The 25438-nt window shown below is 46.1% G+C and overlaps 1 protein-coding gene across 7 annotated transcripts in view; it reads right to left on the bottom strand.

Annotated features, from left to right (window-relative positions):
* Window positions 1–25438, bottom strand: part of utrn (utrophin) — a 254571-nt gene that overhangs the window by 28720 nt on the left and 200413 nt on the right. For all 7 annotated transcript variants that reach the window (XM_080791556.1, XM_080791561.1, XM_080791557.1 and 4 more), the window contains 6 exons: window positions 22990–23191; window positions 21954–22039; window positions 19222–19379; window positions 13084–13250; window positions 9287–9398; window positions 5960–6096 (listed from right to left, as the gene is read on the bottom strand). In XM_080791556.1, coding sequence (XP_080647682.1) covers window positions 5960–6096; window positions 9287–9398; window positions 13084–13250; window positions 19222–19379; window positions 21954–22039; window positions 22990–23191 — 862 coding nt within the window. The remainder of the gene's footprint in view (window positions 1–5959; window positions 6097–9286; window positions 9399–13083; window positions 13251–19221; window positions 19380–21953; window positions 22040–22989; window positions 23192–25438) is intronic.

Here is a 25438-nt window from a genome sequence, read left to right as displayed (position 1 = left end):
TCCAGCATATACCGAGTAAGCTGCCGTCTTTAAATAAGTCCTGCTTTTTTCCCCTCCATTGCATCCCTGCGGGTTGTCCCAAAATAGCCCATCACGATACAACTCACTTCCAGTATCCTTATCCATATTAATGAGATGTGCATGAAGACATATACATCTCTTTACCACTCATTAAGTTATTTCGACATAATCAATGATGACCCACTGAAATGCCAGAGGCATTGTGCCTTTGTAGTTTCCACACTGATTACTGCTATAGTAACTGTGTGTGTTAAGAGGCGTGGAGCTAAGATACAATTTGCATGTAAGCTTTTAAAGAGTTCGGTGCAGCGAATTAACAGATGGTAAAAATAGAACAGACGTCTTGTTGTTTTCCTGTGCGGAGGCGGATGGTGAGAGTGGATAACAGAAGAGGAACTGAGGACGAACGGAGGACAGCTGAGAGAGGGATTCAAACTATGACGGAAAATGTTCGTCGACTACCTTTTTTCACAGAGGAAAAAAATAAAATAAAAATAAAACACCGACAATATTTTTCGGCCAGTGTAAAAACAGCCATTACGACGGCATCAAGGCCCCGCCAAAGTATATTTTAGTCGACTAAATCGACTGTAGATTTAGTCGACGGAAATCTTATGATATATTTAGTCGACTGAAACTAGACTAACACTAAAACATTTCAGATGACTGAAACTATTGAAGAGAAGACTTCGGCACACTCAAAGACGTATAACTTAACAGCAGGTGCGTAGGCGACAACGCAGCAGACGTGTAGGAGAAGGAGGGAGACCGGCACACTGCCACTTGCTGCTTCAAGAGCTTTTTATTGAATGCCAAAGTGCACCGTTTCCGTCTTTCGATGAAGGTCGAAATACTAAAACTGTGCATTATTGACATTAAATACAAAAAGAGTGGCAGTGTGCTGGTCTCCCTCCTTCTCCTACACAGATGACTGAAACTACATTAAATTTCATTCCAAAGACTAAAACTAAAATCTGTCAAAAACAACAAAAAATCGAAGAACGACTGACATAGAAACAGCTTTTTCAGAAAACTGGGCATTTTCAAACAGACATTTTTAGAATCTGATCTCAGGTCAGAATGGGTTAATTCTTCCACTGCCAACTATCTCGTAGTTTCCCTCTACACCAACCCGCTGCCAACTAACGAGATGTCCTGTAGATTGAGAGTGCTATAGATAATGCTAACATAAGCCATATGTTTCTTACAATGGAGGTCTGCGAGCCGGGAAACCGGATGTGAAAGAGTTAACTGGCGGCACAAGTTAACTACCATCTGTGGCCACATGGGACCACCGGAAGAGTTAAAGGAACGTACATTGTGTTTGTTTTTCTCTCAGTTCTCTCTCTCTCTCTGAGACCCTTTTGCCACCACGGCAAACCAAAACAGGTGTGTTGAATTACAGACGGGTGCAATCTTGTGTGAACATCAAAGGGAACCGTCAGGGGGAATATAGGGGGAAGAGTAAGACATGAGGCAAAGAGTCAGAGAACAAAGTTATGAGGCTGCGCTGCGGCAGAGAGGGCTGCGAGAAATGAACCATGTCAAGAGAAACATAAAAGAACGCATGGACATCAAGTAGAGAGAGCGAGGAGAGAGTCGGAAGGCAGAGAGACCTTGGGAGCTTTGGGTCTGACAAATGTCTAACTGTTGTGGAGAGAGTGCAGTCAGATGAAGGCTTTCCTGGAGCCAGTGATGGACAGCAACACACCCGAGCAGAGCTATACGGTATACGTTCACATTTTGCCACGGGCCAAAAAGCAGCCCCGGGATACAATCAGACTATAATATACGGCTGGAGAGTTTCAAGACGCGGTCCTTTCAATAGATCATCACTCTAGCTGATTAATCCCATAAAAGCCCCCGACGGCCACAGCGATTTAGCCTTAGATGACACGAGGACTGATCCGTTTGATCCATTCATCTATCAAAACAAATGAAACAATATTTCATCGTTCATTTTGCGTCCATCCATTTAAATGGGATTACCCAAAGAAGCCGACGCAGGCTGACTCGGTTAAAAAAACAAAACAAACAACCGGACATATTAGACATTGACGGGTCACTTTGGTAGCACTTGGTATAGAACAGAGAACAATGTCCTGGCCATAGATTTAATGCCTATAGCCAACATGAAACAAATGGCAACACATCTATCTTGCCTATAAGAGACAGAACCACAACAACATGCTGCTTCTCAGATCCAAGGAGAAGGGCATTTCCATTTGTGGAGTCTTTCTCAAATGATGGAGGGATAGTGGAGACTTGTGCCAACTGGCCTCAGAAACACAGTCTACAGTATATAGCGTTATTGCTGCTGGCATTGGCTTGCCTTACAGTACCTTATGAAACCCTGCTGCCTCATTCCATCTGATATGTTCTTTCCCCATTTCTCTTTTTGAGTGGTGCACCCACTCCTACAGACAGCTATGTGTGTGTGTCCCTGGCTGTGTCCGAGCACGAAATAGCATTTGGTTGGTTTTCACAACCAAGTGTCACTGTTGTGCAGCCTAACATGCACACGCACTCGCACAGTGTGACAGTACAGTACAGTACAGTAGAGGGACCCCTCGGGACCCCCACATGGTAACTCTGTCCTTTCTCGACCGTTTCGGACACAGGGCGGCTCACCGGAACCGGGCCGACCACATATAAAATCACACGGGTGTTATTTTATATCTCTAGAGAGGTTTTCGAAACAAAGACGCTCGACTCTACTCTTTCCCACCACTAAGTATTTCAAAATGGCAACTCTGAAATCCTATGATGACACGCACTTAAAACAAGAGGTGGCAGAACGATGAAAGGAATGATCAGAGTGAGTGAGTGGGTGAGTGAAATAATTATACAGTGAGCGCTCTATTTTCCCCCATTTTCACATTTCGCAAATGACAACTTGTCTTCTCTGTCAAAGCTAGTGTGACTAAAGACTAAAGCAGGATACGTTCAACATGAAGTCATTTCAAATTACGAATTTACCATAGAAAAATAAGTGCGCACACATCGGCACCAATTACTAATTTCCAACAAAACACAGTAGGAATATTCTTATGCACGGATCATAGTATTGCCGTTCTGACTACCTATGAACCTTTTTCTGATGCTGGTCAAAAGTGTTGAACGTACTATCTCCAGTCCTGTACGTTGGTTTTCCATCCTTTTCATATCAAGGTTATTTATTCAGCAATTGAGCTATACGGACCACCATTTTGTTGAGCCTTTCAGACCCCGCAAACTAAAGAACATTGTGTTATCGGTGGATAAGATTGTGTCCACAATTCCATGCTGTATTGATGTGGCACCATTGGAGAGATGACTTCTTCTCGTAGTAATGCAGATGTTTAACAATAATTTAACTCTTGAGAGCGTAAAAACCAAATACCAATAACTCTGCGTCATTTAGCTGGGGACCACCTGGAACCCCCTCAAGGACCACCGGTGGTCAACGGATCACTGGTTGAGAACCACTGGCCTATTACTCTAAACTGGACACCCATTAGAAACCGGTCAAAGGAGCAATGATAACAGGCATCGTGGCACAAAATATATATATATGTGTTTATTGTGTTATCACAACATTCATAATGTTGACCAGCTTCGGTAATATTTGCAAGCTATAGCAATCCCTTCTCTTTTCAAATAGGAAAGAGACCACCTACTGTAGGAGACTCTGTCTGAAGCTATAGCCTCGTAAGCCAACTATTAGTCTGACTTCAGATTTACTGCTCAGCTCTGCAACAGAGGGTTAGGGTGTGCCATAAATATGATAATTGAATGGATTCTGTATCCAGTGGCACCAGGAGCTCAGCAGATCGTCACAGACTGACCTATAGTTTGAGTTCACGGATTTAGAAAGAAGAAAGAACCGCATACTCCGACTTCTTTAAGGGTAAAATAGTCCTATATTTCTCCAGGTCTCCATTTCCTCCTGCCACGCTTTAAGGATTTCCACGATTCGCCACAATTTTCTCTGCCTTTTAAGAGGCATTTATCAGGCAGACAGCATTGCAGGAGTAATTTTTCAAGGGGCTGGAATTGGAGAGAGGACCCACCGAGGTGGGAGGGAAGAGGAGGAGAGAGGACCCACCGAGGTGGGAGGGAAGAGGAGGAGAGAGGACCCACCGAGGTGGGAGGGAAGAGGAGGAGAGAGGGACCCACCGAGGTGGGAGGGAAGAGGAGGAGAGGGGACCCACCGAGGTGGGAGGGAAGAGGAGGAGAGAGGACCCACCGAGGTGGGAGGGAAGAGGAGGAGAGAGGGACCCACCGAGGTGGGAGGGAAGAGGAGGAGAGAGGACCCACCGAGGTGGGAGGGAAGAGGAGGAGAGAGGACCCACCGAGGTGGGAGGGAAGAGGAGGAGAGAGGACCCACCGAGGTGGGAGGGAAGAGGAGGAGAGAGGACCCACCGAGGTGGGAGGGAAGAGGAGGAGAGAGGGACCCACCGAGGTGGGAGGGAAGAGGAGGAGAGAGGACCCACCGAGGTGGGAGGGAAGAGGAGGAGAGAGGACCCACCGAGGTGGGAGGGAAGAGGAGGAGAGAGGACCCCACCGAGGTGGGAAGGAAGAGGAGGAGCGCCGCGGAACGCGATGGGATGACTATAGCCGAGCGCAATCCATCTGCGGCGTGGCAGCCCTTTGAGGGAATAGGAGACAAAGGGCTGTATTTTGCGTGTCTTAAGTACCAGGTCTTATTCCCTAACTTGAGTAAACTAAAGACCTGGAGGCGTGGTCAATGCCATTTGGCTATTCTGAGTGGCCAAAGAGCATTGATCACGCCTCCAGGTCTTTAGTTTACTCAAGTTAGGGAATAAGACCTGGTACTTAAGACACGCAAAATACAGCCCATAGACTCATACATACATGCACCTACGTCGCTCCCTGGGGGGTCACTTGGTTCATATACAAAGAGAGGGGAAAGCAGGAAGAACTGATAGATGGCAACAGGCACCAAATGCACTCAATAAATATAATGGACCACAATGCCCCTTTAGTGGTTAAGATTTCAACACAGGCTCGATTCCCGGGTGTTGCATACAGACAGACAGACAACAAAGAAACAGGGCCACAGAAGTCTCAGTGGTTTTCAACCAGTGGTCCGGGGACCACCAGTGGTCCTTGTGGGGGTTCCAGGTGGTCCCCAGCTACATGATGAGTCGGTAACCAAATGGATCCTTATACATGTAGACACACATCTATTGAAACCAAATGGACCCGTACGGTTTCATTTAACACTCTCAAGAGTTACATCATTGTTAAACACCTGCAAGTCTACACAATTAGGGAATGTATAGAAGAATTGTTATTTCATCATCAGCATATGGCATTGTGTGTCAACGATAACACATTATTCTTTAGTGTTGGGTCTGAGAGGCTAAATGTCATCAAATGCTGAATAAATAATGCGCCTTGACATGAAAAAGGTTGAAAACCACTGGGTTAGCATAACCGAGAACGCGCGCACACGCACGCACGCACGTACGTACGCACGTGACTTCTCCCTGCCTGCTTGGGGGGGGTGGGTATGAATGATCTGCATAATGTTTGGCCAGTTAAACGGCGTTCCTCCGGGTGATTTATGGCCAGAACAGAGGTATAAATCAGGGCTTGTCACCATGGGGGCTGGTGGAGATCTATGGTCTGGGGACTGGCACCAGTAAACACTGGGTAGACAGGTCAATAAACACATGACGTTCCTCATATGGTGTGTGTGTGTGTGGAGAGGAACGGACGTGGATGAGATCTCCCCCGACGCCAGGCCACTGATCGTCCAGTCGACACTGCATGCGACGCAGAACCGCGGCGTGTGACATTTATTTAAATCAAATGAACATCGGACTGGCCCATCGCGCCGCTGAGACCTTTTCTGAAAGCATAACGTATACCGACGCGGTTATACGACCTCTTTAGGCCCGACCCGAGTGTGCATGAATGCTATGCTTACGTCTCCATGTTGTCTCCCTCCAGCACCGTCTGGACGGGCAGGTAGCCCAGGCGAGGGTGTTTGGCAAAGTACTTCTTGGAGCGGAACTTGTTCTTCAGCACCTTGGTGAAGTCCCGCATGTCCTCTCCCGATGTCGTCTGTGTCACGGTTTTGAGAGAGAGAGAGGGAGGGAGGGGAGGGGAGGGGGGGGGGGAGAGAGCATTCATAATACTATACGAGTACACTTTTTTCCCCTGTGTAACACAATTTCAGTGCATTTTGTGCCAAAACAAAGCGCATGTTTTGCTAATGAGACAATTAGCAAAGTACATTTTCCTGGTGGTTTCTGCTTTCATGGCAAAAAACTAATTATCACAGTGGTCTGAAGAGAGAAAGAGAGAGAGAGAGAGAGAGAGAGAGAGAGAGAGAGAGAGAACTCCAACAAGAGGAATGAATCAGTGAAATGCGGGGTTGTTTTCTCAGAGCTGACAGATGTGGCTAATTGAAGAGACTCTAATGAGTTCACACATGCCTTATTAGTGTTCGCAGAGAACTTAATATGGCAGCTTGAGTGAACCGACAGCAACTATATATAGGGGAGAGGGAGCACGACAACATCAATAGAGAGAGAGGGAGAGAGAGAGAGAGAGAGAGAGAGAGAGAGAGAGAGAGAGAGAGAGAGAGAGAGAGGAGAGAGAGAGAGAGAGAGAGAGAGAGAGAGAGAGAGAGAGAGGGGATACTGCATGTCAGTGCTTCTCAAAGTATATGTTCCGGTGACCCCCCCCCCCCCCCCAAGGGTCCGTGCGAGGGTTCCACTGGGCACCCCAGCAACATGAGGGCTTAAATAATTTATATTTTCCAAGCTCACATCTTTTCAAATGGGGATCCGTAGCCACATTACCCCATTGATGTGTATTTACATATCAATTTCAGGGTCCTTGACAGCCACATAACAGCTTACGATGTTATTAATGCTGTAGACATTTTGGCTAAGCCACAGGTCAGCCACCAAACGACGGGCACACTCGCGCCCCCCCAAAGATTTCTGTACTCTTTCAAAGTGTTGAAATAATCTACACACACTTACACATAACTACAGTGATGTCTGTGTTTTCAACACGACTCAGAGTGAATAAAAACAAAACAAAGAATAAAGCAATATTGTGGTCATAATGGCGATTAGAGAAAGACGATGTTATTACATGACCATTCATGAGTCTCATGGTGGCCGTTATATTCTTTTGGAAATGTATTTTGGAAATACATCTGTTTATGTTTTGCAGTATCTGCCATGGTTCGTTATTCAATATACACTTTATACAGTTCGGGCATACAACTGGAATAGAATTCTGTTTTTGATGGATGTTAAATATTATTGTATTGTACTCTGAGAAAATAAGCAGACACAATAAAAGGGAAGCGATAAAACGAATGTCGGTTGCTCGGCGGATGATATTGAAGAAAGAATTGACTCCTCAATATATATATATATATATATACACTGTATATATATAATGTGAATAGGGCCTCGCAAAGACAGCAAGATTGTCATCATGCTGTCATTTTTTGGCTGACAGCGTTGGTACTAAAACTGTAAAAGCCAGTAAAAGTTTGTGCTGTGAGTGAGATCATTTAATCTCTCAGAGAGTGTGGGAGAACATCAGGAACATCTCTTGAAGCAAGCTCTAAATAACAATAAAACACCTTAGTTTAAAAAATGGGTATTTTGTGTCCTCAAATGAACCGCCCACGTTCCGGACTTGTCTGCAACTTTGCCAGGAACACCGGTAACGTCATAATGTCACAGCTGTGGCGGGTGGGCTTTAATTAAATTTTCTTGGAAAATATTAAACGAACTATAAACACAAACCAATTTCACCCACTTTTTTACTTGTAAAACTGTGATGTGACAAGAAAGATGATTCTGAGGGGCCACATGCACCTTCACTTAATGCAACCCGCAGGTCAATATCCAAATACTGATATATTATTGATTTCAGCTGTTACAAACATGCAAACATGACCCGCTTTAATTACTTCAGCCTATATTAGTGGCTTCATGAGTTAGAATTACAATGTTATTGTCTTTTTTATGTCCAATGCATTTCTATTTAAGTTCATAACTTAAATGCATTTGAAAATTAAATAACATTTTTACTTTTTGTGTGACATCAAAAAGCAAAAATACAAACGGGAACAGAAACAGGAAAGCACTCTTTGGCGTCTGACATGAAGTAGCTTGTCTGTCTCTCTGTATGTGTGCCATGTTTCATTTAAGACCCCAACCTACCACCCTTTTTAATTCAAGCATTCGCCACTGTCTATCGCAAAGAGGTGAAATAATACCTTCTGGCAGACATTGCATATAAATAGCTCAAAGAGGTGTGAAGGCTTTCACTGTTTGCTCGTGTGAATCCAATTTAAGCCGTGGGGCTTGCTGAGAGAGTTGACCGTGAGGGAAATCAGCAATATGGTAGGGAGGGGGGGGGGGGGGGAGAGAGAGAGAGAGAGAGAGAGCGAGAGAGAGAGAGAGAGAGAGAGAGAGAGAGAGATCCATTTTCGTCACCGCTAAACCCCTTTATCCCTAAACTTCTTTGCCTTTTTTTTACTATTTTGCAATAGTTAAAATGGCCAGTCTACAAGCTCACAACGTGTCAATGTAGATTGGCTAGTTGAATTATTCAAAAATGTTTTTCAAAATAGTAAAAAAAAAAGCAAAGAAGTTTAGGGATAAGGGGTTTAGCGGTGATGAAAATGGAGCCCAGAGTGTGTGTGTGTGTGTGTGTGTGTGTGTGTGTGTGTGTGGTAGGGACTCGGGAGGGGGAGGGCATTGTTGTCTCACTGTTGGCAGTGATAGAAATGTGTGTATGTGTTAATGGTTTGACTCAGACCTTTTCTCTTTTATGCTAGTCAGGTCTAGGCCAGACAAAGCCAAGTCAAACGTCAACCGATATACAGTAAACTGAGTAAAGGGTACCTGCATTCATTCACACAGCGAAGACCCATCACAAGTTATGTTACCGTTACACACCGACATATATATACCGATATACGGTATATACGTAAACCAAATATTACAATAGGGAAGGTGGAGGAGTGTGGGAACCCAGACACTGTTGCTGTTGAGAGAGTATGCCCTATACATGAGAAATAGGGATAAGCATTAGCAAAACCCACCACGATATGTTTGTGTGTGTGTGTGTGTGTGTGTGTGTGTGTGCTTGCCTGTGTGCACCTTCATTAATATGGATGAGGGCAGAGTGTGAGTGTGTTGAGCACAGATACGTGTGTGTGTGTGTGTGTGTGTGTGTGTGTGTGTGTGTGTGTGTGTGTGTGTGTGTGTTTTACCGGCGTGCAGTACTCCACCATGGGGTAGTTCAGCTTGTGGCCCTTGGCCGTCCGCCCGGAGAAGAAGCAGTTCTGACACACATCATAGTTAAAATGCTTCAGACTGCGATACCTAGAGGGGGGAGGGGAGAGAGAGAGAGAGGTTCAATCTGTGTAGCTTCTGTCATCACAGCAGGCATATACAGTATGTATTGTACAGTGGTGGAAAGAAAGTAAATGCACCACTGCATCTCAGATCCACATTATTGTACTTCTACTCCACTACATTTACTTGAACATGTTGGTTAATAGTTCTTTTTGTACATTTTGATTATTATAATATACATTATTTAGTATTTCTACGGCATATACTTGCCGTATTGATACTTTTACTTAGTTAAAACATTTGATCAGTATACTTATCCACCACTGGTACTGTATGTGTGTACATATATCACTCATCACTTTACAGTACGACTAATCTACATTTTTCACTGTCCACGCACACACATTCTTGACAGACATACATTTCCCAGCCAAAAGCCGTTTGTCAGTGTCCCAAAAACAAAACAACCAACAGCAGCCAGGCAGGATGCCATTCAACAGCTAAATTGAGACATAAGGAATTCAAAGTACAATAGCTCATGTATTTTATCTCTCTCTCTCTCTCTCTCTCTCTCTCCCTCCCCTCCAGCCCTCCCAAGGTTAGCTGACTGATGAGTTCCGAGAGGGAAGCCATACATCACATGGGGCGCAACATCGCACACTACAACTGCCACGTCAAACGCACCATTACCCACCGACGCGCGGCATATTACTACACACGGGAGAGGGGGAGGTCCCGGATTCACCTTCACATTAGTAAAGAATGCCACGACTCCCTTTAAACCATTAAGCCCTATCTGAGCTCGATTCTTTAAAAAAAATGATTCTAAATCCTAACAGTTTTCTATGTCAGTGGTGCTCAACCTTTTTCATGTCAAAGACCCCCCAGTCTGATCTGTGCACTTGTCCCCCCCATCTGAAAATATGTAGTTCCAGGCCCCCCCCCGAAGCAAAGATTCGAGTTAAAAAACGTTTGCTTCAAACTGCCTCCCCCTAGCCAGCCGGGGCGCCTGATGGAGGGGAAAGGAACTGGTTGGAATAACGTGTTCCTTCCACGCGCTACGTCCAACCAGGGAAACTCCCCCCCCCTGTCAGGTGTAAAGGAGCAACTTGGACACTCAGGCATGAAGGAAGCATGAGGGTCGTGGAGGGTGTGTAGAGCCCAGGATCACATTAGATGATTGACACAGGGGTGAAAAATGGGTTACAAAATCGTGGGATAAAAAATATAAAAAAATAAAAAATATAAAACGTTTGCTGTTAAATAATATATATATTCAAAGATTTGCGCCACATTCTCAGGATTTTTCAAAAATAGCAGATCTGCAAGCTCGTAGCGAGGCACTCGGTGCCGCACTATGATCTTGTAGATCTGCTACTTAGTATAACATAAAACGCCAAAAAGGGGTTCCCGTCCTGAATGGGTTAATTAATGAGTTTATCCGGTAATTAACAGCCTCTTCCTCGTGACGGGATCCATATTAGTCGGTCGTGCCGGTTGACGAGGGCGGGAGGGGGGGAGGGAGGGAGGGCGGGAGGGAGGGAGGGAGGGCCCCCGCGGGTTGCTACGCGGCCCCCAGACCACGCAGAGTGCCTGCTCTGCATTTCAACCCCTCCCTGCCCGCCCTCCGCCTTTCTCCCACTCCTCTCTCTCTCTCTCTGTGTTGGACCGGCGCCGTCTATCCCCGCTCGCCTCTCTCTCTCTCTCTCTCTCTCTCTCTCTCTCTCTCTCTCTCTCTCTCTCTCTCCACTCCATCCATCCATCACTGACATCGCCGGTGGAGGCTCGTGCTTCGTCAAACGTCCGACTGTGTTTTCCCCGAGATGGGGCGATCCGCGAGGAGACAACTCCACCACCCATACATCACTCCACACGCTTTATACCGTGATGCCATTATTCCCTGCCTCTTTTTTGAGGCAAATCACGTGGATTTGATTTATTCACTCGTTGAATTTCATTGTATTCAGCCTTATGATTAGCGTCGTTTTAATATTGTAAAATGGTGCATATACAGTATATTGTCTGGTAGAGTGTGTGTGCATGTGCATATGCATGTGCGTGTGCGTGTGCACGTGCGTGCGCGAGAGAGAGCAAGTGAGAGAATGAATGACTTGAGTGTGTGTGTACCTCTCTGGCTCTCTGTTGCTGCCCAGTGCTGAGAATTTGTCTTTCAGCACTGGACAGCGACACTGCTCATATCAGGGTGCCAATATCTCGGCGAGAATGTGATATGAGTGCATTCCTGTCAGAAGTTATGTCTATCTCTTTGTGCTGTCCCTCTCCAAAATCCCCTGTGCACGTTCATTTGGTGATGGGCCTGCACTCCCTGCAGCCAATCAACAACAAAAACACACACACACACACACACACACACACACACACACACACACACACACACACACACACACACACACACACACACACACACACACACACACACACACACACACACACACACACACTTTGAGAAAAAGGTTCGTTTTCTCTCTCTCTCTCTCTCTCTCTGTGTCTATCTGCGCTGTGGTGGAGCTGCGGGGAGTGCAGGCACGGCTTTCCGCATGGCTCACAGACGCGATGTGCCTACCGGTAGATTATTCTCGTGAGTTGTGGACTCGTGTAGGCACATTGATTTTGAGATGTTTCCTCAGTGTGGACGTGGTGCAAAACTGCACAAGTTGCAACAGCCAGGGAACTATAGTGTAGAATTTATTGCACCTGCGTGCTCAGCCTGAGCCTCAGAGTCAGAGTAATCTCCCTCTCTGTTAACCACGCTTTGGAGATCTCTTCGACATATTTGTCCCACTCGCTCGGCGGCGGTCGCTGAATGCACAGAACAGTGGGTGTATCCTCCTCCCCGACCCCACTCACTCATGTAGGTGGGGTGACGTCACCCCAGGCTCTGCTTGCATGCATGCACATTGCACAGACATAGCAGAGCTAAATGACGACTGATGAGAACCGTTTGGGGAACCGTTAATAAAAAAAACGATGGAACCGGCTCCGGATCCGCAATGTCGGAACCGGGTCTGAAATGGACCCGGTTCAGAATCCCAACCCTATGCGCTGCCCTCGACAGAACCGAAAGTGCTATATACTTCTGCAGTATACAGCAGTGCAGAGCCGAGAGAGTGACACATTCTTTTGGATGTAAACTGCGCAGCTAAGAGTGGGGGAGACGCGCTGTGCACTCTGATCGAGACGGTTATTTTTTTAATTAATTAGAAACAAATGGTCCGAGTGTTCACTCGGGAAATTCCTGCCGAAGTTCGAGTCCTAAAATAAGGGCTAGGGTATACAGCCTTAGTGTGTGTGTGTGTGTGTGTGTGTGCATGTGCATGTGTGTGTGTGTGTGTGTGTGTACGTGTACCGTATGTATGTCTATGTGTAATTCTCCTGATGGTATTTAGTCAGAGGCCTATCCGTTGCTGACATTTAGATAAATGTCTGCCCTCCAGAGCTGCCCTGGCCTTTCCGCTCAACCTAGAGAGAATACTACACACACACACACTGTGTACACGCACACACTGTGTGTGTGTGTGTGTGTGTGTGTGTGTGTGTGTGTGTGTGTACACCCACACGTTTCTGCATCTCAGCTGGTTTCCGTGTAGACAGAATTTGCGCGAAGGCAAACAGCAAAGAGGTAAATGCCAAAGTCTTTCTGATCCTGAAACCCTTGATCTTTCTCTATGCGTGCGTGCGTGCGTGTGTTTACCTGAAGCCAACGATAGGACACTCTTTACAGATGTTACACTTGGCCTGGTGCTTGGCCGTCTCGGCCGCAGCCACTCGGTGCAGCACGGGCAGCCAGACCATGGACTGAGGCTCCAGACGCATCCAGTCCACAAAATGCCTGGGCTCCAGCTCCACCTTGTTGGTCACCTGGGAGGAGGAGGAGGACGAGCAGGAGAGAGCCAGGAGTTACAATTGGTTGGTTGAACAGAGCACAGTCAAACACTTGGTCTAAAAGGAAAGTCTGTGTGTGTGTGTGTGTGTGTGTGTGTGTGTGTGTGTGTGTGTGTGTGTGTGTGTGTGTGTGTGTCTAAAAGGAGAAGTGATAATTTCCTCTCCCTTAGGCCTACTGAAAGGTGGATTTTCAGGCCTGTTTTTAATTATCTGATCTGCCTTTCTTTTTTTTTTGAGGGAAGGGGTTCCACGCTTGGGTGACGGTGTTGGCGGAAGCATTCAAATGAAAAGCTTAGTGAACAATTTAACATTTATGGTTAGCGTGAATTCGTGTTGCGTGAGGACATTCCAGACATTTTTGTAGCCACACAGTTGAAGGGAGACCATCGCGTTATAGCCTGCGGTCGTTAACGGAGCCTAATAAACATTACAAACGCATTCAAATGACAATACTCTCAGTTACATTATGGGGTTGAATAAAAAAGTAAAAAAATAAATATATGAACTGCTTATTCGACTTCAGGAGCTGAACATGTGCGACGATAAACATTCCTAATTGATTTTCTTTAACAACATTGTTGCCCTTGCACGCTGTAGGACAACAGCCTTGGTGTTTGATGATGTGGACATTTCCCAGTTACTAGCCATTAAAAGCACTCGTAACTGTCGACGCCAACTTCTGCACCGAGGGTGAAAAACACCGAACACTCCAACTCCATGCTCTCCACGCGCGCGGAAACATTAAGATGACGTTACAAGAATAAATGAGCGGAAGGCAGCGTCAAAAAGGACTGGTGTTTGGCTACAGAAATAATAACGAGACCATTAGCCCATTCTGAACGGGAACCCATTCTGGTGTTAGCATCATGTTATGCTTTAGCTATTGAAAAATAGCAGATCTACAAGCTCATAGCGCGCCACCGAGTGGCGCGCTACGAGCTTGTAGGTCAGCTATTTTTGAAAAATCGAAGAACGACTGACATTTTTAGAATCTGATCTCAGGTCAGAATGGGTTAATCAGACCAGTGTGTGTCCAGTGGAAACCTCGTATGAATCTGATCTCAGGTCAGAATGGGTTAGATACTCAGCCATGGGCTTTAGAACCCCTATGGAGGGCGGCGGGGGGGGGGGGGGGGGGAAACACATCTCACTGCTGACCTTTCCATATTCCTTGACACATTTAGAAAGGGCAGCGAGTAAACGGTGGACGCGAGCATAGATCTGCCAAACGGCATACATTATGGATTTGGATCTTTGGAAGGAAACGTTATTATCTTCAGGAGCTTCATTCGGTGTATGCGTAGCACTGCATGTGAACTCTTCTTGTTTACTGTAGATTTGCGTGTGCGTATACTAAACCATTTTATCTCCCAATCACGAGTTGTTTTCATCGCCGTTTTTTTTTTTTTTTTGCTTTCACCTATTTTTTATAAAGGGACAGACAGTAGGCTGACAGGAAATGGGGGAGAGAGATGCGACGACCTTGACATGCAGTAAAGGTCGTCGGGATCGGGAGTCGAACCCGCGGCACACTTGCCAGACTCGGACTACGGGGCCAATGCGCCTGGACCGCTGAGCCACAAGCCCGCAGGCCTTTCATCGCCGTTTTTAATAGACTTACAGGGTTTTCCCTCGGACAGAGTGGGACAGGTGACGCGTTCGGATGACGTAACCGGAAAGAAACGTCAGTCACACTGGCTTTTGCTAGGGCTTCTGGGATATTGAGTGCACAATGTAAAGTCTATGGCCAGTCAAGGCTCTCCGCCGGAGAGTCCCCAATTTTAACAGTCAAACTGTAAAAAAATAAATATATATATATATATATATATATATATATATATATATATATATATTATTTTTTTACAGTTTGACTGTATATATATATTTTTATTTTATTTTATATATATATATATATATATATATATATATATATATATATATATATATATATATATTTATATATATATATAAACAGTATATTTATATACACATCATTTATGAAACTGAAACGTCTGGTGAAACTAAGAAGAAGGCCCTTCTTCTGAAGAGAACTAAATGAATTTACAGAGGGTAGTGGCGCGCTACACAGCTTTTCTAAAGGTGCCCTACAGGGTGTCTTAACTTGTTTTATGACCGTATGGTAGCCGGTTAACATCTCTCGACAAGAACAATCAATCCCTTGAAGGAACAGTACTGTATAAGTCAGAAACCTTATGCCGCCCTTTTCTGGAAGATTTGTCCTCGTTTCCCCTGCTGGTACCGTGCCATAAAAAAAATAACCATTAAAGTTTGTAAAAATATCTTCTTTCCAAGCACTACACGCTGCTAATAATTCTAGCGCTGCCTCTACCTGCCATATGGCCCTTGAAAAGAAGGACCAGCCTTCAAGCATCTACAGTACAGTATAAAGAATGACCCACGAGTGTCTGTGTAAAACCCATGACAGAGTGTCACGGCACGTGCGTGACTCAGCAGGGAGAATTTCGCTTAATGAAGGCAAAACAAAAGATGTTGGCTATACCATTTTTATTTGTGGCCACTGATACCCAAAACGACATAGTGCAACTTAAACTACCGGTATGCAAATGTATTCTTAACATACGGAATGTAATATATATAATCCATTTTCAATGTGGGTGACCATGAATGGCAAATAATAAACCTCTCTTTCAGTTGTGCGTGCGTGCGTGCGTGCGTGTTGTTTTGAAATAAAATGTCAACACGATGCCTCAGAATGTGTACAAGTGTGGTGAGACTAAATGTCAGCCTAGAACTCTTGACGAAATCTTAAAGATCACACGTGTCGAGAGTCGAGACAAGATGTGGGAACGATGTGCTGCGAAAAGGACAAGACAGACAGACAGGACAGATGAACCCAGGCTGGGGTTCATCTGTTCGTCTGACTTCCACCAACTAAAGTTCTCAAACTCTGCCCGAACCAGGGCTGGACTGGCCACAGGTCGTACCGGGCATATTCCCGGTGGGCCGCGACCGTAGGGGGCCGCCATGATAAAAAAGGAAAAAAAAGGAAAAAAATAAACAGGCAGGCAGGCCAATAGGCGGCAGGCCACCAGGAAAGGTCCGGGCGTGCTGCCATTCTGCCAGTGCCATCATGATAATTTCACTGTACCTGTATCAGTGAGTGACAAATAAAGCCTCTACAAAGGCGACCTTCGGGGTTAAATCTTAACCCGTCACTTGACGGGTTCCGAGGCGATTTGGCGTCATGAGTGTCAAAGAAAACACGAACTCTGCTGAATGTAAGGCATGGCACGTTATTCCAGTGGGCTAGTCGACTAGTTCAAATCAATATTTGATACGAATCTTCCCAACAGAAGACCTCAAAACTCAAATCCCATGACAGGGCTTCAGGCGGAACGTTTTGACAGTCTTTTCCCTGTGATAATAACAAAAGGAAACATGATAAAAGGTTGACTGGCAGAACACCCAGGGGGGCCTTCACTCCTCCGTGCTTTATGGAGCAGGTCTGGACTTTATGCCTGCTGCCATCACTGGACCAAAGTTTCACTTCTCCTCTTAAGCCCTTCCCTCTCCTCTGCACTCTGTCTATCGCTCCCTCGCCTCACCCATCTCTCATCCTTCCCTTCTCCTGTAGTATACCTCCAAGTTGTCTCCCTGTAACAGGAGACTTATAGCACGTGCACATTAATTCTACGGCCTGGGAAGGGTGGGACGGAGGGGTGTGTGTGGGGGGGTGATAGAGGGACGGAAGGATAAATGGAGGATAGTTGATGGGAGACTGCTGAACGAAGCCATATTTACGAGGGCCCAACCTGTTCATCACGGGCCCATTAAACGCAATGGACTGGGGTGACTGCCCGAGTGCCCGGTACTACAGACACTGGCAGGTCAGGTGGCACACTGCAGGCGTGCACGCGCGCGCGCGTGTGTGTGTGTGTGTGTGTGTGTGTGTCTGTGTGTGTGTGTGTGTGTGTGTGTGTGTAAGCACATTTGTGTCTCTGGGGGGGTGCATGCCTGTCTGGCTTTATGATTGAATGATTAATGCGTGCAGGTACCTGGCACCATTCGTGATCAAGTGCGTGTTAAAAGTGTCTGCGCGCTGCTTGGCTCTGCCAGGCTGCCTCATCATGCTGCGCATGCATATTCATGTGGCCAGTCTACATCATTACAGCACATGTGTGTTACTTAGCATCAGCTGTGCACTACAGCTCTGCACACCGAGTACCTATCAAATGTGGAGTTATTTAGAGCTGTGCATGGAGGGAAAAAGAGAAGAAAGAAAGAAGGAAATAAGGAAAGGAAAGGAAAGGAAAGGAAAGGAATGGAAAGGAAAGGAAAGGAAAGGAAAGGAGGAACAGACAAAAACGGAGAGTGAGTGGAAGGACGGAGGGACTATACATGGAGGGAAAAAGAGAAGAAAGAAAGAAGGAAATAAGGAAAGGAAATGAAAGGAAAGGAAAGGAAAGGAATGGAAAGGAAAGGAAAGGAAAGGAAAGGAAAGGAAAGGAAAGGAAAGGAGGAACAGACAAAAACGGAGAGTGAGTGGAAGGACGGAGGGACTATAAAGCTAGTCAGTAAAATGATGAGGTCCAGGACTAATGCTCAGTTTTCTGGAGGTGGAGGTGCAGGGAATGGATAGGAATTCATAGCAGCCTAATTATAAATGTCTGGGCTTCAATTTATTGAGCCGTTAAGTGTGGACGTGAGGTGTTTCAAAGACTAGCAAGAAATTGCAATCCCACAGGAAGACCACGGAGGATGACGGTGACTATAATAGTGCAATGGTTCTCAACCTGTGGGTCAGGACCCCCAGGGGGGGGGGGGGGGTCCACACCGGACATCTGTGACCAGATTTGACCGAGAGCCTGCCATGGCGCAACCTCCAGCTTTTCAGATTATTTTGGAGGGTCACGGCCTGAAAAGGTTGAGGACCACTGGTATAGTAGTAATAGTGTATATTGTACAGCGTATAGGCTCCATGGGGGGGTCAGCAGAGCCTCCTTAGTATTACTTCATTCGTACTGGGTTGGGAGGGGAAAGGTTTTAATGTGTTTAATTAATGTCACATGTGTTTAACAAATGTCCTTTGGGGTCTACTGTAAGCAGCTGGGTCGTTCTAAGTAGAATAACGACTATTGGCCACTGCTGGCGGGTCCCTCTGAATTTTGATAGAGCTAAAGCAATTATACAGTGTGAAGACAATGACCACGTCCGCTCGTTCCGAGTGGAGCGCGACATGTTTTGTGCCAAAGGATTTCACTGTCAAAAATAAAATCCCCTGGGCAGTCAGTCAGTGTGTGTTTTTACAACCACACCTTAGAGCAGCGTGCTTAAAAGGAGAATTCCATGCTAGAAGGCTTTCTTACCTTTCTTTGTAGTTGTTACGTCCCCATCAAAGAGGTCCAGGTGTTATTTTGTGCAAATGCTCCTTATTGGCTATTTCCCCTACCATAAGCCCTAAATGAATTGCTTTGAATGGAATGGGAATTGAATGGGGCTATGGGGTGTTGTGCTAATTCGCTTATTTCCATCGCTCAAAATTATAATTGTTTTGTATAGTATCCTCTCTTCATAATGTAAATAATAACCCAAGCGGCACACTTTACTACTTCTTTCGATGGAAATAAGCGAACTAGCATAACACCCCATAGCCCCATTCAATTCAATGCAATTCATTGAGGGCTTATGGTAGGGGAAATAGCCAATAAGGAGTTTTTGCACAAAAAAACACCTGGACCTCTTTTGGTGGGGACGTAACGACTACAAAGAAAGGTAAGAAATGTAAGAAAGCCTTCTAGCATGGAATTCTCCTTTAAATGCTGTCTGTGCGTGCGTGTGCGTGTGTAGTGTGTGTGTGTGTGTGTGTGTGTGTGTGTGTGTGTGTGTGTGTGTGTGTGTGTGTGTGTGTGTGTGTGTGTGTGTGTGTGTGTGTGTGTGTGCGTGCGTGCGTGTGCGCAGTACATACATGCTGGAAGCAGCTGCGGACGCTGGGCTCGATGTTGGAGCCCCCGAACGCGGCCACCTCGCCCAGCTGCCGGGGCACCTGGATGGCGTCGTGCAGCAGCAGGCCCAGCTGCCTCTGGTCACACGTGTCCCCGGCCGACGCCACCTGGTTGAAGAGGTCTGGAGGAGACGGACGGAGAGGACGGGAGTTTGAGCCATTCTGACCTGAGATCAGATTCTAAAGTCTTCTAATATACGTCCCGACAGTTTTCTTGAAAAAGCAGTTTTTCTATATGTCAGTCGTTCTCAAATAACTTTCCCAGTGACATCATCGATGGGGAATACAAGCTAATTAAAAACGGCAGGCTTTCTAGTCCTGAAAAGTTGCAATGCGAAAATGGAAGCCATCGTTCTCACGATAATGAAAATATAAACATTTTTGTAAAAAATAATCTGCCTAATGATGATGTCACTGGAAGACGGTTTCTGAACTGCCCACAGCCCTCCTATGAGACACAGACTGAGTAGAAATCGTGCCATTTTATCATGATTATTAGCGAGGACCTATTATTATGAAGATAGGTTGAAAAGTGGTGAAGTGGTCCTTTAATCAAAAGAACACGGAATTGCTCTAAAACAAGCATATCAATGACGAAATAGTTCCTTACAAGGGAGAAGAAGAAGAGATCGAGGGAGGGAGGGAGAGAGAGAGGGGGGGGAGCGGAGAGGTCGGCACACGAGTTGCTGAGAAGCAAAGGGGCATGACAGCTCCCCGTGTTCTGTACACGCTGCCGGCTTTGATCTCAGCTCGAGACCCCCACCCACCCCTCCCTGTCTGTCTGTTCCTGTTCTGTACAACGTAGGGGTGTGGCATGAATGAATGATGGGAGCTCTCTGATGCTCACTGCGGGTATGTGTGTCCGACACATGTGTGCATGGATGCAGAGGACGTGAGCGCAAACTCAAGTGAGCATGCACTGTAAATCACAGCCCTAAAAAATGTGCCTGGATGTTCATCACATGCACGCACGCACGCACGCACGCACGCACGCACGCACGCACGCACACCTTCCTCAGCCGTCTTTCACTTTCTGTAGTTCTGACACAAACAGACATAGACACTCACGAATTGAATGTCAAGCAGCATAATGCATATTTTCTTATTTTAGTTACCCTGGCGTGTGTGTGCCGGCTCCATGACTGAGCCGCGACATCGAACGAAACTCAGATGCCGGATTCATACGGTTGCGTGCGTGCCTGTGTCGCTCACATACTGTAGCAGGTTTACAAGTTCACACCGCATCGCCATCGAGACACGTCGCGAGCTTGTAGATCGCCTGTTACCGGAGTGTACACCACGCTTGCAAATACGAATAAGCCAGGCTTAGAGGAACGAAGGCGCAATCAAGCGTGCTTGATCCCTTTCTCAGCCTAATAGAAATTGCCACTGGAACGAATGGACTCGGGGATGGAGCCTGCATCACAGCATGGGGGGGGGGGGGGGGGGAGATGAGAAAGATAGTGTTGAAAGGGAAAGCAGTGAGGGTAGATGGAGAGGAACCATGGCAGTTAACCCATTCTGACCTGAGATCAGATCTAAAAATGTCTTCTACATCCTGACAGTTTTTTGAAGAAAGCTATGTTTCTATGTCAGTCGTTCTTAGATTAAAAAAAAAATAGCAGACCTACAAGCTCGTAGCGCGCCACTCGGTGGCGCGCTATGAGCTTGTAGATCTGCTATTTTTCAATAGCTAAAGCATGACACAATGCTAACACCAAAAGGGGTTCCCAGCCCAAAATGGCTTAAGACAGTCGGATGGAGTGATAGAGATGGAGGGAGGGAGAGAAATGGAGGGAGTGACAGAGATGAGGGAGCGATAGGTAGATAAATGGAGGAAGTGGCAGAGGAAAGGGAGTGAAAGATGAGGGAGTGATTAAGAGACGTTGGTCCAAAGGACACATGGAGACAGCGAAAGAGAGATAGAGGTACAGCGATTGAGATTATAGGGATGTCCCGATCACGTTTGTTTTTATCCGACATATTTTTATAGAACACTTATGCCATATTACAATAGTATACAATATCCAAAATCACAGACAATATCCAGTCCAATATCATGATATGGATATGGATACGATTTTTCTTTTGCTCCCCGATCCGATTTCCGATCATCTGAAAAAATGCTCGGAAACCGGCGCCCGGTCACGTTATCGGATCGGGACAACCCTAATTGAGATGGAGGAAAGCGAGAGGGGGAAATGGAGAGATTATATGGACGGATGGAGATGGGAGGGATACGATATAGAGAGGTGGAGGGAGGGGGTGATATACCCTCAAACTCTAAGAAGAAAAACTAAAAGATATATATTTATTTAAATGAAAGCCTTCTCGCGGCCGCAGCAGACCGAGCACATCCCACTCTTCCTAATCCCGTCCCTTTGAAAAAGGAAAAAAAAAGAAAGAAGAAATAGAAACAGAAGCAAAGGGAATGACATAAATAAAGAACAGCTGAAAACGGCCGGGGAGGTCTCTCATCCAATTAGAGGAGCCTTTTTTTTTCTCTCTTTCTGCTCGAATTCTGATGGATTCACAATGCGCTGGGTGGGGCAGAGCGGGACGGGACAGCCTGTCGTTGGGAGGAGGAACACCGGCGCAGCGTCGTGTGTGTGTCTGTGTGTGTGTGTGTGTGTGTGTGTGTGTGTCTGTGTGTGTGTGTGTGTGTGTGTGTGTGTGTCTGTGAACGCAAGCCTTACATTTGTACTTCTCCTCCAGATGGCCCTTGCAGAGAGAGAGCACGCCGATCTTCATGGACAGGACGCGGATCTTCCCACTGCGTCCGCTGAGGGGGTCCAACACGCACGCACACGTGCACACACACACACACACACACACGTGCACGCACACAAACACACACACACACACATACGTCAGCCTCCTAAGACAAGTGTGTGTGTGTGTGTGTGTGTGTGTGTGTGTGTGCATATTTAGTGTGCGCTGTCCTGCTCTGAAGTAATTAAATAAAGACATGCAGTGAGAGAAAATCACTATATGTGCCTGGAGAAGAAAAGAGTTTATTTATTGTAAATCGAAATGCTCGAGTGAGACAGTGAGTGTGTGTGTGTGGTGGGTGTGTCTGTGCATCTACAAGCTCACAACACGTCACATCGTTGTGAACTTGTAGATCTGCTATTTGGGGAAAATGCTTGAAAAATAACTTTTTTCACAACATGGAAACGACTACCGGTATAACGTTCATGCTAAAATATTCCACACATCGTTGCCCGTACATCACGTGTCATACATGCGTATGTGTCAGACATTGACCATATGCAGACCGCAGAAAGGCCCTATGTAATTTTACTAAACAACGTACGGAAAGCTTGAATTATCCTCTTTCAATCTGTTTTTAGTTTCATAAAAAATCAACCGTCGACATGCTATGAGCTACTTCCTCCGTCAAGAAATTCCTTGCAGATGATTATTTTGTGTCAGAGTTTGGAAGCGCTTGTCATCAGTAAAGGAACCTCCCGCTGCCTCCTGCATTGTGTGACATTTCTATACAGGTGGTACACGTGGACCGTTGAGTGATCTTCAACGAGCACTTCCAAACTTCGATCACCTTCAAGGAATTTATTAACACGCCTACAGTGGACGCCTTTCATGAAACAAACACTTTGCAGGTAGAAAGAGGATAATTCAAGCTATACGTATACAGCTGCAATGTTGGTGAGTTTGACCTCGTTAGCACCTTAGCTTATGGTCAACTGAGACACACACACATATACGTACGTGTCATAGACGTTGAGCAGCCAGTTGAGGCACATGTCGATGCAGAGGGGCACGTTGACCAGGTTCTTGTGCTCCTGCTCCAGCCCGTCGTAGACCGACGTCAGGCAGTTGATGACGTCCGGCACCGACAGCAGCTGTCCGTTGTTGGTCATCTTGTGCTGCTCGAAGGTGGACTGGGCCACGCTCAGGTCCAACAGGTCCACTGGGAGGGTGTCAGGGGGGGAATGAGAAGTAAACGTTTAATAATATCTCGAAGGTGGACTGGGCCACGCTCAGGTCCAACAGGTCCACTGGGAGGGTGTCGGGGGGAATGAGAAGTAAACGTTTAATAATATCCCTTATGAAAGTATATTTTAAAGGTATATTCAGTGATTTCACTCAAAAAACCTTAGGTTTCGTTTTTGGCTGTGGGACCTAAGCCTTCGTCCAATCAGGATAGAGAGTCAAAAACGAAACCTAAGGTTTTTTGACCCCCAGGGGTTAACTGGGGACAGGGAGGAACTCCTTATATGGTCAGCACACTATAGTAGAGGATTATCACAACAAAACAAAAAAATAAGTGATATTTGAATTAAGTGAAATCACTGAATATACCTTTAAGTGTCTTTAGTTAGTAACTGTTCTCCGTGAGTTATATGGCACAGCCATCTCCTGTGAGATGATCTTATCTTGTCACACTCCTGTTGTCTCTCCAGTTTACAGAGCGGTTTATTGTTCGATCCGTTGACCTATACGGCTCAAGTCTTGAGGCTATATAGAGTTGCTTTGTTGAGACATGGCTGTGGGTCTTAATGATACAAAAGCTGTCAGTAAGTCTGTTGCTCTGAGAGCCAAAGTGGGTTTCCATTACTTTGACAGGTCATGTATGTTTTGGCTCCACTCTTTACTTTAGAAGTCTGAATTCTTGTCTTGCCTCCTTTGTATACATTATGTTTTCCGAGCCTACCTACAGATCCTGCAACAACAACAAGGGTAGGAGAGAGGGAGGGACGGAGAAGGAGATGATGAGTGGAATGAAGGGAAAGGGAGAGGAGAACAGAAGATGATGATGATGATGAAAGGGGCCGGGAGGAGAAAACGGGAGAGACCGAGAGAGAGAGATAAGTGACCCTTTCCTACGTGTTCGTTGGGACTGCTGTAAGAAGTTTTCTGAAATTCCAACACAAACTGAATTAGCCTATAGACTTAACCCACGGCAGTGCACTTCATTCCTGCAGACATGCGGTCCATAAGAGACCAAAACAACCTGCTCAGACAGCACCGATGAGAGAGAGAGAGGAGAAAGCAAACGGAAACCTAAAACAATGTACAGAGTGAGCCGAGTGACTCATGGGAAGCCGAGTATAGAGGGTGTGTGTGTGTGTGTGTGTGTGTGTGTGTGTGTGTGTGTGTGTGTGTGTGTGTGCGCGTGCGCCTATGCGTGTCCCAGAGAAACCAACTATTCATGTTTCAAAGGCTATATCCATCTGTCCATCTGCCTATACATCTTTCTACATGTCTATCTGTGTATACTCTCCATCTGTCTCTCCATCCGTCTATTGGTCTATCCATCACTGAGAGAAAGACGAGCCTGAAACATGTACAACAACAAGAGGATTGTGCAGCTAATAAAGCCCTTGAGAACGAGGCATTCAGACTAGCTGATATTGATCTGTATAGAGACACGCTGTGACACCCCAAATCAAACGAAAAACTGAAAGCAAACGATGAAACCTGCACACAGTGGCTAGTGCTACATAGTGCATGATGCACACAGGTGTTTGTAGGGTACACACACACAAACGCACGCACGCAGGTTCTGGTGTTTATATAGATCCAGACTGATAACAGCGGTTGGTCTGAGGACAAAGACCGACTATAATCTAGATGGACTGTTCTGTCCGTATTTCACTTCTTCCAGCCACAACTCTCCATCTGTCTCAGCTCTCTCTCTCTCTCTCTCTCTCTCTCTCTCTCCTCTCTCTCTCTCTCTCTAGGTCAGAGTAGAGAGACAGGAACCCAAGGGAAGAGGCAGAGGAAAGACAGGAGACGGGGCGCCGATTCAAACCAGTGTCCTCGACTCTTCTGGTGGTTTGTGTCAGTGGTTCTCAACCTTTTTTCGTGTCAATATTATATATCATTTATTCAGCACTTGAGCCCTGCACGGCCCACCATTTGATGAGTTATTTTTTTGGCTTTATTTTTATATATTTTTAGAGAGGGACAGACAGTGGGGAGAGAGATGAGGGGGGGGGGGTGACATGCAGTAAAGGCCGCCATGATCGGGAGTCGAACCCGCGGCACACTGCCAGACTGGATTACCAGCCAGGGTGCCTGGACCGCTGAGCCACGGCCCAGGCCCATTTGATGAGGAAGAAATCACACCCGTGTGAAGTGAGGGGCACTCATACCATCATACAGTACATCATCTCATTCCGGGCCAACCACAATTTGCGTCCTCACATTCGTC

Source organism: Protomyctophum bolini (genome assembly GCF_963924005.1).
Source record: "Protomyctophum bolini genome assembly, chromosome: 19".
NCBI classification, from domain to species: Eukaryota; Metazoa; Chordata; class Actinopteri; order Myctophiformes; family Myctophidae; genus Protomyctophum; species Protomyctophum bolini.
This window is presented reverse-complemented; position numbering and strand designations above follow the sequence as displayed.